The sequence below is a fragment of the Amblyomma mixtum genome, chromosome 1, assembly GCF_055824585.1.
Source record: "Amblyomma mixtum isolate Tamu chromosome 1, ASM5582458v1, whole genome shotgun sequence".
Taxonomy (NCBI): Eukaryota; Metazoa; Arthropoda; class Arachnida; order Ixodida; family Ixodidae; genus Amblyomma; species Amblyomma mixtum.
The window spans coordinates 68,737,049-68,748,596 of NC_143012.1; the positions used below are offsets into that span (position 1 = coordinate 68,737,049).

The 11,548-nt window shown below is 45.5% G+C and overlaps 1 protein-coding gene and 1 long non-coding RNA gene across 2 annotated transcripts; both read left to right on the forward strand.

Annotated features, from left to right (window-relative positions):
* Nucleotides 1-1,773: 1,773 nt before the first annotated feature.
* LOC149366641 (alpha-crystallin A chain-like) lies at nt 1,774-2,344 on the forward strand. Its single transcript, XM_089564516.1, has one exon. The coding sequence runs from the start codon at nt 1,805-1,807 to the stop codon at nt 2,342-2,344; it is 540 nt and encodes a 179-aa protein (XP_089420642.1). The 5' UTR covers nt 1,774-1,804.
* A 3,403-nt stretch (nt 2,345-5,747) lies between these two features.
* LOC149366642 (uncharacterized) lies at nt 5,748-11,548 on the forward strand. Its single transcript, XR_016284002.1, has 2 exons — nt 5,748-5,782; nt 11,315-11,548. It is a non-coding gene; the product is annotated as an uncharacterized LOC149366642 (long non-coding RNA).

The following is an 11,548-nucleotide window of genomic DNA, read 5'->3' on the forward strand; positions in this document are numbered from 1 at the left end:
CATGGGCGCTCAAAGCATCATGGGGCGGTGAGCTACTTGTTGCGGAACTGCAACTTTTGGCCAAAAAATAATACAAAAATAAAGCTGTTTGATAACTACAAACGTCATAACATTCAATATCTTGTCTAATGATTGCAACAAACGAGCAGAAAAGCATTTAAGTGCAAAGTTTGCCCAAAATAAGAGACGACTCGCTCTCCTATTGGCCAAGTAATGAACACTATAAAAACTAATATTTCGTAATTAACGAGCGCATTTTTAAAAATAAATATGTTTTAAAAAAAAATGTTGTTGCTTAGAAACTTCAAGAAGTTTTTTAATGGCATTTCGGAAAAGTGAAACCTTTTATTGGCGTCGTTTGTCTATGCGTTTTCACTACTATGGCTTTTGCACACTGCGTTCGCGCAAAAGTCGTCTGCGCACACACGAACAGCGTTTTCGAAATGAAACGTCTTAGTAGTGCCACTCCATGTTCCCAAAAAACTACGACTGTCTCGCAACAAGTAGCTCACCGCCCCATGATGCTTTGAGCGTCCATGGCGGCTGAAGTGCAGCGCCGCCAGCTTTCCCTCTAGGTAATAGTATAGTGAACTAGAAGTAATAGTAAGAAACTCTATGGGCCAGTTGGTAATGGTTGGTGGTCGAAATTATTCCGGAGGCGTTCACTAGGGCTAGGGTACCACTTTCTTTCTTCTTCCACTCTCTCCTTTCTCCCTTCCCTTAGGGCGTGGTATGGGTGTCCACCTAGATGTGAGACAATTACTGGGCCATTTCCTTTCCTTAAAAACCAATTTTCAATTTTCCTTCGTATGAACGCGGATTCACGACGAGCATCACCACAATACAGGTGGTGCTACCTGGTGGAAAGAAATTTCATTACACACAAGAAATTGCATCCACAGCGCACGACGCCTCGATCGTAGCTTTGACAAGTAAAAATTCGTTGCTCGTCATCTACGCAACGGTTTCCTGCTCTGAGATGCGGAAGAATTTACAATATATCGACAGCAGTCAAGTATTCGTTGGCGCAGGTTGAAATGCACCATGACTTAAAAATGGCATTCATCGCACGACGTTGCTTACAAGTAGCAGACGATTCATCGTTTTGTAATGAGGTCACTGCTCTCGGAATGCACCCTTTTAAAAGTTGTGACGCGTCGGAGCTAGCAGACAATCGGACGAGAATACAAGAGTGGAAATTCGTTTATTCTGAGTAAACCCGCTTCAAAATGGAATTAGTCCGTTCAACATGTACCGCTTAGCGCTTCAGACGTCACGGCTCGCGCGCTCACAAGACGTATCGACGACTGCGCCAAGCCGGTGTCCCTTCGCGGCCTCAGGAAAACAAAAACACGGTCGCCCGGTCGCAGCGCGCTTCTCTTGAAGAGGCGTGTAGGAAGTCTCACTCCTTTCGCGATGTTATTGCATCAGTAGAACTAACGAACGTGAAACTAATCTAATTAACAAGAAAAAGAAATCGGCTCAGGAACATGCTCGAAATTTCTCGACGCCCAACCGGCACAGGCCGGCCGTTATCCGTAGCAGACGACAAAAACAAAACCAACCGCATGCGTCGCTCGTAGCCACGTGATGCGCCTCGTCCAATCCGCGCTTGCATCCGCTAACAGCCTTTGCTCCCTCTCTCTCTTTGCTCTTTTCGAGAAATTTCGAAGAGCAGACGACGCGCGGATATAAAAGCAGACGACTCACTGCGGAACGTCAGATTTGGTACTCACGAAAGAGCGCAAAGCCACTGTGATTGATTGCGAAGACTACTTGCCAACTGCGCTACGCAAGCTCGAGTATGGCGCTGTTCCCGCTTCTGTACCGAGACGCCTGGAGTCCGTCGGACTTCGCCCACCGCTTCTTCAACGACGACTTCGGCCGCGCGTTTCTCGACGGTGAGTTGTTCGACCCCCCGTACTTCCACCAACGTTTCTACGTGGTGCCCGACACTCGCGGAAGCTCTGACGCCTCTCGAGCGGTCGCCCAGCAACAGCAGGGCTCTGCCGTCGCCTGCACCCCCGACAAGTTCTCCATCAACGTCGACACCCGGCACTTCGCGCCCGAAGAGATCACCGTGAAGACCCAGGACAACTGTGTCGTCATCCACGGCAAGCACGAAGAGAAGTCGGACGATCGCGGATGTTACATCAAGCGTGAGTTCACGCGCCGCTATGTGCTTCCCGAGGACGTCGAACCCGAGTCTGTCAAGTGCCAGCTCACGCCCGCGGGCTACCTGTCGCTGGAAGCTCCCCGCAAGAATGCTCCCAAGAAAGAGGAGAACAAGCCAGTCCCGATCGAAGTTAGCCACGAATCTAGCGCGGGAGGAGACAAGAAGTGAGCTGGGACAATGTGTAAATCGACTTTCACATTTCGACCGGCCCATATCTGTCTGTACGCCGCCGCGGTGGCTCAGTGGCTATGGTGCTCGGCTGCTGTCCCAAAAGACGCGGGTTCGATCCCGGCCGCGGCGGTTGAATTTCTTTGGAGGAGAAATTCGAGGCCCGTGTACTGTGCGATGTCAGTGCACGTTAAAGAAACCCAGGTGGTCAAAATTTCCGGAGCCCTCCACTACGGCGTCTCTCATAGCCTTAGTCGCTTTGGGACGTTAAACCCCATAAACCAACCAACCAACCATATCTGTCTGTACCGCGAACAATTATGTGCGTCGTGGCCAAGAAACTATTTACCGGTCCCTCGATCAAAGCCAGTTATGAGGCAACTCCGTCGAGGCTTCACCAAAGCAGGAAGATCTTAGTCTGCAAGGTTCTTGCATATGAAGCAAATATGTGATTTAGTCCTCACGAGATGGTTGATGTCATATACTTATTGTCTTGTGTTTTAGTCACTAATAAATTTGTTATTGTTCAACTATGGGTTACCTCTGTGCCTTGTCTGTCTGTCGACTGATTGCTTTTGAGGCACGTGTGCCCATTGAATGTCTTAAATCAACGTAAGTAGTATGTTGTGAAGCAATGTCACAAATCTGGTTCGGTGTAATGCTAGCTCTAATACCACAACATGTATACAAAGCATATAGCACTGTAAATTGTGCAAACATCAGTACACTGTCTTCAATATATGTGTACCAAGACGCTGGCAGTAAAGAAACAGGAAAGTTTCTATACAACGTGCACAGTAGTTCATATCCGTATGTTTTGGGGAGAAAAATATTGAGAAAACAAACATATGTCTGACCACTACAGGCAAGCACCCTTTCTGGGGGCTAGATACTACAAGAAGAAACATGATGATAACAATGTTAACTGGGCAATATAGAAAGCCATAAAAGATTACTATGTACACGTTCTGTCACCAAAAGTGAATAAAACCAAAACCCATGAAACTTATAATTACACGACTCGAAAAACAGGCAGAGACACAGAATAAAAAAAATGGCAAGTTTACCTACAAGTGGGGCTTGTTTTCAGCTGTGCTGGTAATTGTCTTACAGGTCACAGAAAATACCAGTTGTCTTTGAAATTTACAAATTTATACGAATTTAGTAGTTAGAAGTGGACGACCCTGTACACAAAAGCACCCAAAGCTTTACCAGCCAAAAACAGTTCAAAGCCTACAAAACTGAATTGTACAGAATGTGCAATTAGGGTAACCTCAATTCCTAACTGTGCTGTATAAAATTTGCTGTCCTTTAAATGGCACGCACTGAAATTTTGACACAGTGAGCTATGCTTTGCGACCTTGGGGGCTGTTTGATCATTCACCTTAGCCTCACTAGGCCTGCAGCATTTCTAGCAAGTGCTAGTGTTATCTAATTGACGTAGCATACAGCTTGATGAGCCCTTCAGCACAATGACCGACAGATGTTTTCCACCGAGAGAAGCTGGCCTTGAAGGTGGCATTTTCACTGTGGTCAGTAACTTTGCAGTCCATCGATGGTCACTATGCACCTGCAAGCAATGGTTTGGTTTGGTGGTATGATGGTTTAACGTCTCAAAGAAACTCAGGCTATGAGGGACGCCGTAGCGGAGGGCTCCGGAAATGTCGACCACCTGAGGTTCTCTAACGTGCACTGACATCGCACAGTACTTGGGCCTCTAGAATTTCGCCTTCATCGAAATTCAGCCGCCGCGGCCGGGATCGAACCCGCGTCTTTCGGGTCAGCAGCCAAGCGCCGTAACCACTGAACCACCGTGGCGGGGCAGCAAGCAATATATAGTTATTCAGCTTCTGAAATGTGTCCAGTACTTGGGAAAGTTTAGGCAGTTAATACCATATTAAATGTTTGTGTACCACTCTTCTGACTTTTTCAACGTCTATCTGAAGTGGTGGGCACCTATGGGTTCAATTTTTTTGCCTTTGAAGCTTGCATACAGGTTGGACATAATAAAGACAGAAATATACAGGTACATGGGTTGAGCATAACGGAGCATCATTTCCTGACACTGTTCTTGCTTGGCGTAGTTCAGGCAACTGCGTCTGTAACTCGTCAGAGTGGAAGTCGGTTTTAAGCAGCACAAGGAATGCGCACAGCATTTAACTGGACGAAATAAAGATGGTTTGATCTCTGTGGCTAGCTAGGCGGCACAGACTACAGCCAGTACTCACTTTTTGCTTTCTTGAGTTGCACGATGGTGAATTCATTGCACCTATTGTTTTTTTTAAATAAAACAAACATGCAGAAGAGGCCATATGGAAGCTAAAATTTGGGCAGAAACCAACACTATGCCTATCGGCTTCGAGGAAATTGTAACGTAGGAAAGGAGAACAGACAGAAACAAACAAACAAGCAAAAAAATTTGTGGAAGACAAGCGGAAAGCCATGCAATTGCCAATTACGTGAACCAGTCAGCAGCCATCATAGAATAAACACAAAGCATCTAAAAAGAACACCGAAAAAGAAAACTGTCAGTTTAAATCCTTAAATGTTTGGCAACAAGTCGTTAATGCGCTCTACAAAAGTAAACAAACACAGCTGTAACCCATGCAGTCACACCAAGACTGCAGCAGATGATAAGACGCAAACAGTCCCGAAGAAAGATGCGATCACGTACTACGGCACACACATATAGCTTGTATTAAGTAGCTTGACACATATATAACTTGAAAATGTTTGGTCAAAGAAGTCCAGTACAGCAAAAGCGAAACTATAGCGAAACGAAGAGTTCGAACTGAAGGCGTGCTGAAGGCGATGTTATTGATCTGCATAGGCGGCGCAAGCAGCTTGCGCCAACTTGGGAGCCTTCAAGTCGTGCCCCCTCCCGGCTAGCGCCAACTCTTCCGTTAGCTTTTTGGCTGTTGAGGGCCCCATAAATCTGCAGTGGAAGTTAGCAAAAAGCGATTGGAAGATAGATGGCGCAAAAGTAGAGCGATTACATAAGGTTAGGAGTGTAGGAAAACGTGCTGAAAGAAAATAGCGAATTTCGATAACAATTACAACACAGTTAAACAAAAGTAAAGAAAAAAAAGCTGAGCTTGTTGGCAGCTGCCACCACCCTGTTTCAAAAAGCACGATCCTAAGTTGCAATCATCCACCCATTCTTTGCTATCATCATCATCGTCTGCCCTTTCTGCGCTAGAAAAGCATAAAAAGCGTTTTTCTTCTTGGCCGCTTTTTTTTTTTTTATGGCAGACTTAAGCGATAAAACTGCCCTTTATGAAACTATAGTGAACTAGAATGTATTCTAGTTACAAAACGATGAAAGAGACCATTTTCTCAACAGGTATATAGTGGCGCCACACCCGTCGTACTGTTTATAACCTAGCGGCAAAAGGAATTCACTACAACATGTACGCTGGAGCAGCGCCTTCTGTGCAGGTCTGTGTACTTCAGTAGGTCTTGTTACGTGTATCCGAAAGTTGCGAGAGTTGTTTTTTACCTTCAGCACCCATCAAAGTCTGATCTGAAAACGGCGGATGTGACGAGGGCAATCTTACTATGCCACGAAATTTACTAAAGCAACGCGATTTGGAACCAACGTTCCTGATCAACGCATCAGTGGCGGTATTTTCAAGCGTATCACGCCTTTGACGCGGCGACGTCATGGGGACGCGCTCTGGACTCTTGCAAACCCGGTTCGCACCATTCATTCGCTGACTGGATTGAAAAGAAACAGTGGAATCTTAAACCGGGAAACTATCAGAAAGATATACAGAAACTACAAAGCGCCTCTGCCTGAGGTTCAATAGGCCTTTTCACTACAAGGTAACATGTCGTCTGTTGCAACGCTAAACGCGCACCGTAAAATGTTTCTCTCAGTTAAACCGCTCTCTTATTCGCGCTGAAATTTCACGCAGAGATGGCGTGCTACAGTCTTGCTTTTTCAGTACCAAGTATGCATGACGTATCGCGTGTTGCGTAAATCAGAGAAAATCGAAAAAAAAATTATCTCGGCTTAACCGCGCGTTTGTTTGGGCTCAAATTTCGCACAGAGGTTGCATTTGGTAGTCAGTTTTGTTTTATACTACATTTAGGTGGGGTACTTGCCTGATTCAGTCAGAATTTTTTGGAAATCCCCATCGTATGTGGCGACGACGATCCAAAACTGAAAGACATCGCAGCAATGGTACCCGTAGCGCCATCTCGCACCCACCGGAAAAACCCAGCTGTGCTAAGTGGAGAGCTCGTTTCTCCGATGGCTGCGAGATGGCGCCACGCATACCATTGCTGCGAAGTCTTTCGATTTTGGTTCTCCGTCGCCACAGACGATGGGGATTTCCAAATAATTCTGCCCGAATCAGGCAAGTACCCCACCTAAATGTAGTATAAAACAAAACTGACCACTAAATGCAACCTCTGTGCGAAATTTGAGCCCGAACAAACGCGCGGTTAAGCCGAGAGAATTTTTCTTCGATTTTCTCTGATTTGCGCAACAGTCGGTACTTACCTGACTTGATCAGAATTAATTATAAATCCGTGTCGTCTGCAGCATTCGTCGCCCCATAAGCTTCCACGCATTGGTTGACTCTGCTCCCTGAGGTGGGTTAAAAAAAAAAAAAGTGGGAGCCGAGACTTTTAATCAGAGGGAAATCAGGCGCACAGGACAATATTTCGAAATGTCCAAGAATGCTCGGAGCGTGTGCGGTAAAAAGACGAGCTCAGAACCCTCTCTAGTGCACCTCTAATGCACCCGCCGCTGCGGCTCATTGGTTAAGGCGCTCGTCTACTCAGCCGCGGTATACTCGGGTTCGAACCCGATCGCGGCGGCCGCGTTTCGATGGAGGCGAAACGCAAAAGGCGCCCGTGCGATGTCAGTGCATGATAAAGATATACTCAGGTCGTCGAAATTATTTTGGAGGCCTCCAATACGGCACCTCTTTCTACCATTCTTCTTTCACTCCCTCCTTTATCCCTTCACTTACGAGATGAGATATGTGAGGCAGTTACTGCGTTATTTCTTTTCCTCAAAACCAATTTTAATTCGTTTTCATTTTCTAATGCCACTACGTTAAAACACAAAGGTTTTCCGCACCACCGTCAGTCACTTGCGTACTGCAGCTGCTTCCCCTCTGAGCTTGCATTGCGTGGTGCTATAGAGCTTGATGTGTCTGTTTCATGGCTGACCTTATGTTTGATACATGAATTATAAATTGCATGTGTTTTTTAAAACCTTTTACTAATGGTCTGATGTTGCCAATAATTTGTGATATTCATGTGTGTTATATCGCGGGTTCACTATATATTTTTGATTGCATTATGAGTGAATAATGAGGGGTTTGTGCAGTGGCTTTTCACTGTGTACGTGGCTTTTGTGCATGTAGGTCATATTGTTATACATGCTCGTAGGATTGTCGGCACAAAGAGAAATGTGGCTTTGCAATTTGTATTCCATTTGCTTTTCTGGAAAATCCAGCTGTTAAGGTCCTACCGCTGATGCGCTGTGTTTTGTGTACATGTGTATGTACTATCAGGAACAAAAGTGGTATACTCCACGCGAAGGGAGCCGGAGCAACGGAACACTAGAGTCACTGGAAAAAATTTCAGAGTACCGCATTTCTTTTCCCCGCGCCGCCGACGCGGTCATTGGCCCAACCGTACCACGTGATCTTGGGGTGCCATATACCTTCCAAGCGCCGGTCGGGCCGGCTGAGAAGAGCGCAGGTTCCCGACGTTTCTCGTGTTGCAACTGTCGCTCTCGTGTTTGATACTGAAGAAATCGTGCCTGGCTGCTGCGCCTTCGGATGCAGCAACCGAACCGAGTCCGGGAAGACTTTTTTCTTGATTCCGACCGGGAAAAATGACAGACAGCGTCGATCGTTCTGCGTAGTTGCACAAAATCGGGCGGGAGAACTTCAAGCATTCAAAAAACACACGCTTGTGCGAGGTAAGTGCACCTTGCTTGTGCTTTTTGGTGCTGTTTTAGAAGGTATGTAAGCGCAGTGCACGCGGTGTTAGCGATAGGATGCTAAGAAAATAGGAGTTCACAGCAAGACCGTCGCGCATGTCGCACAGGGATCGTTCGCGGCTTGCCCGCTTGACGCGGGTACACGTGTATGCGCTTGTTACTCAACACACGCGGCTCTTCCGACTATTCCGTGCTTGTTGCACGCGAAGGCACATTTGTCGCGCGAGAATTCCGCGTCCTAACGTGCACCAAGCACTCGCATGATCTTTCCGCGCCTCGAGTCATTCGACCCATGGCACTTGTTTTTCGCGGACCGGGACGATCGCAGTCAATAAAAGCATGGTCGGGCATGTCTTACGTTCACATAACGGCCGCTTTCTGTCCAGTTGTGTTGGGACTGGTAGAAAAATATAAATGGGTCAAATGTTAGCAATCCTTGAAGCTGCGTGTTTGCGGCCGCATGCGTGTTTACATCCCAAATGAGCTATTTTAAGTGTCACTGCGTAAACTTAGAACGCTTTATAACGTATTCTCTTTCTTCGCCTCTTTATTTGGGTGTTTCAGCTTATTATTACAGCTATCTTCTATGCTTTTCTTGTTCCACATATTTGAAACAGGGCTTCACTCGAAAAAAGCCCTGGGAGCCTCCTTGGGCAGCCCAGCATTCGGGTGACCAGCATCACTCTTCTAACTGTACAACAAACATTTGCAGGACCACTTTTGTGCTGAAGACTTCGAGAAGCCTAGAGTGGATGGGAAGAAGAAGCTAATGTCAAGTAGTTTCGTCCTGCTTGAACGAGGCGGCGGTCCCATGGCGGTCCACGATGCTCACTGCCCAAAAGCACAAGCTTATCTCTTTGCTGCTTGGAGTGGCGAAATGTTTCCTTCGTAGCCTGCTCCGCGGAAGGGGAAAAAAGGCGTGCACAAGCTCGCGATAGCAGCGCTGAGATGCTGCTCACAATGATAGCACAGTTCCTGCAGTAAACGCAACCGCGGAGCAAAATAACCGCCAGCTGCATTACTTCGCACAAAATAATATTTTTTCTCTTCTGAGTAACCATTGCCTCCGAGCACGAAGTATTTGCGCTTCAGTGAACACTCAGCCCGATACGTCACCGAATATCAAGCTCTTCCAACACGGCGACCTTCCTGCGACGCAGTCGGCTTGGAAGGTAAATGGCAGTGGCCGCTCAGTGTTGCCAGTCAAATTCCGACCTTTGCGGTACTCTGAAATTTTTTCCAGTGACTCTACGGAACACTGCGTTGCAACGCCATCTACAGGCTGCATCTGGGACCGAGGCAGCCAATGTGTGACCTTTGTTATCAGCAGGCATGTCGCTTGGCTCGTTTCTATGTTTCGTGCTTTAGCTCGCCAAAATGCCGCAGTTTTCCGTTGCTCCGGCTCCCGCCACGTGGAGTATACCACTTTTGTCCCCGATAGTACATGCTTACAGGTGGTACACAGATGCCTGTTAATGCAAGACCTTTTTTCAGGGGCACCACATGGTCACTGAGCCCCACCCTCACCAGCCGCATGCAACATTTGCAAAAGGATGTGTCTGTTCAGCGGGTGACTGAAATGCAATGCAAAGCAAAATTTTTAGCACTTAAGTGTGCACAGAATTTTTTCTTTCCTTGCACCATAGTAAACTAGCATTCATTCAGCAAGATGAGTTGTTGGGCATGTTGGTTCACTGTAGCGTAAAGATGAATTGTGCAAAAGGGACAATCACATGAAAGAAGACGGTATTGCGCTTGTCCCGTCTTCCCTCATGTGAATGTTCCTTTTGCGCGACCCATCTTCACACTAGCATTCATTCATGAGTTTTAATAAGATTGCATATTTACCCTTCCTCTGTTATTTGTATTTGTTTTCACCTTATCTTCTCCTTTAGAGGCCTTGTCAAGTTTAGATGTCTTGTAGGTTCATAGATTTTAGATTCGTGACAAAAAAGCGACAATGTTCAATGATATCACAAACAGGCCAGCAGATACATCTGTTTCTTTGTGATGGCTGCAAATATTCGTGTTACTATTTAAATAAAAACTGAGTAGTCAAAGTAATATCAAGCTAATTCAGTTCAAAGTGAAGGCATTTGGTCTGAACACTTTTAAGAATCAACACGTCTTCTCTCTGTCTTACTTTTTTTGTCTGCTGCATATTTGATGCTCTGTGTTTATTGATTAGTGTTAAGCACGCATTGAGATGAAGCACTGCAGTGTTGAACAGTGTACCAATTTTCTTTTGTTACAGAAACTGCAACACTGTCGTCTATTTTCCAGACTCCATCTTTAAGGCTAGGCTAGCACAAAATTCACATCTAAAGTGAGGTCATTCTTTAAGTCTCAATCTGAAATTGACAGGTGGTAGAATGTTTTATTCATAAAACCAATTTTTTCCCCATTAAATGCATTTTTTCTTCCGAACTGAAGTGAACAATTTTTGTATACCCCAAAAATTTTATGGAAATGCTGTGTCTTTTGAATGCATTCACCAAAGTTGAAAAATATGCTCTACAGTCATGCAGTCAGTCATGCCTCATGCCTCAAAAAAATTATGCCATGATTTTAAGTTCTGATTCTGGGTATAGTGGTGGCCAGTAAAATTTAAATACACAGAATTTTGGAACTACAAGTACATTACTTTGGCCGCCATTATGCTTGAAATATAGTGTTGCAATCTGATGCACTTAGTGATCTATGGTGCTTTTTGATTTTATCCTCAAGGCTGAACGACCTGACTCAGATTACGGCTGTTCACATCCCACGAATTGCTACAACATATCAGCATATCAGTCGGCTGAAAGTTGCTGAATGAGGCTTTCTACATGGCACAAGCTGCAAGAGTTTTTTTCACGGCCATTCTTGCAATTTGGAAAATGGTTAGGCGCATCGAATGGGTAATTTTGCACTGTAAAGTATGAAATCACAGAAAGAAAGGCCATCTCTCAATCATTTGCAGTTGTTACATTGTTACAATTAATACAATGTTATCTTCTTTCCAGGATCCTCCTGTCCATGACACTTCTTTGAACTGCTGTGCTGACACCTCACAAAGGATTTTGTTGTTTGTTTGCTTGAAAACTTGTAATCGAACTTGTTTGTTTGCTTTAAAATGGACCTGGTTTCATTCTGTAGTGTGACCTCTGGTTTTTCGATGGGTACAGGCTTTTATGTGACATACTGCTCGGATTATTCGCAATGAAATGCCTGGGAAAAATAGATCTTTCTGTTCTGTT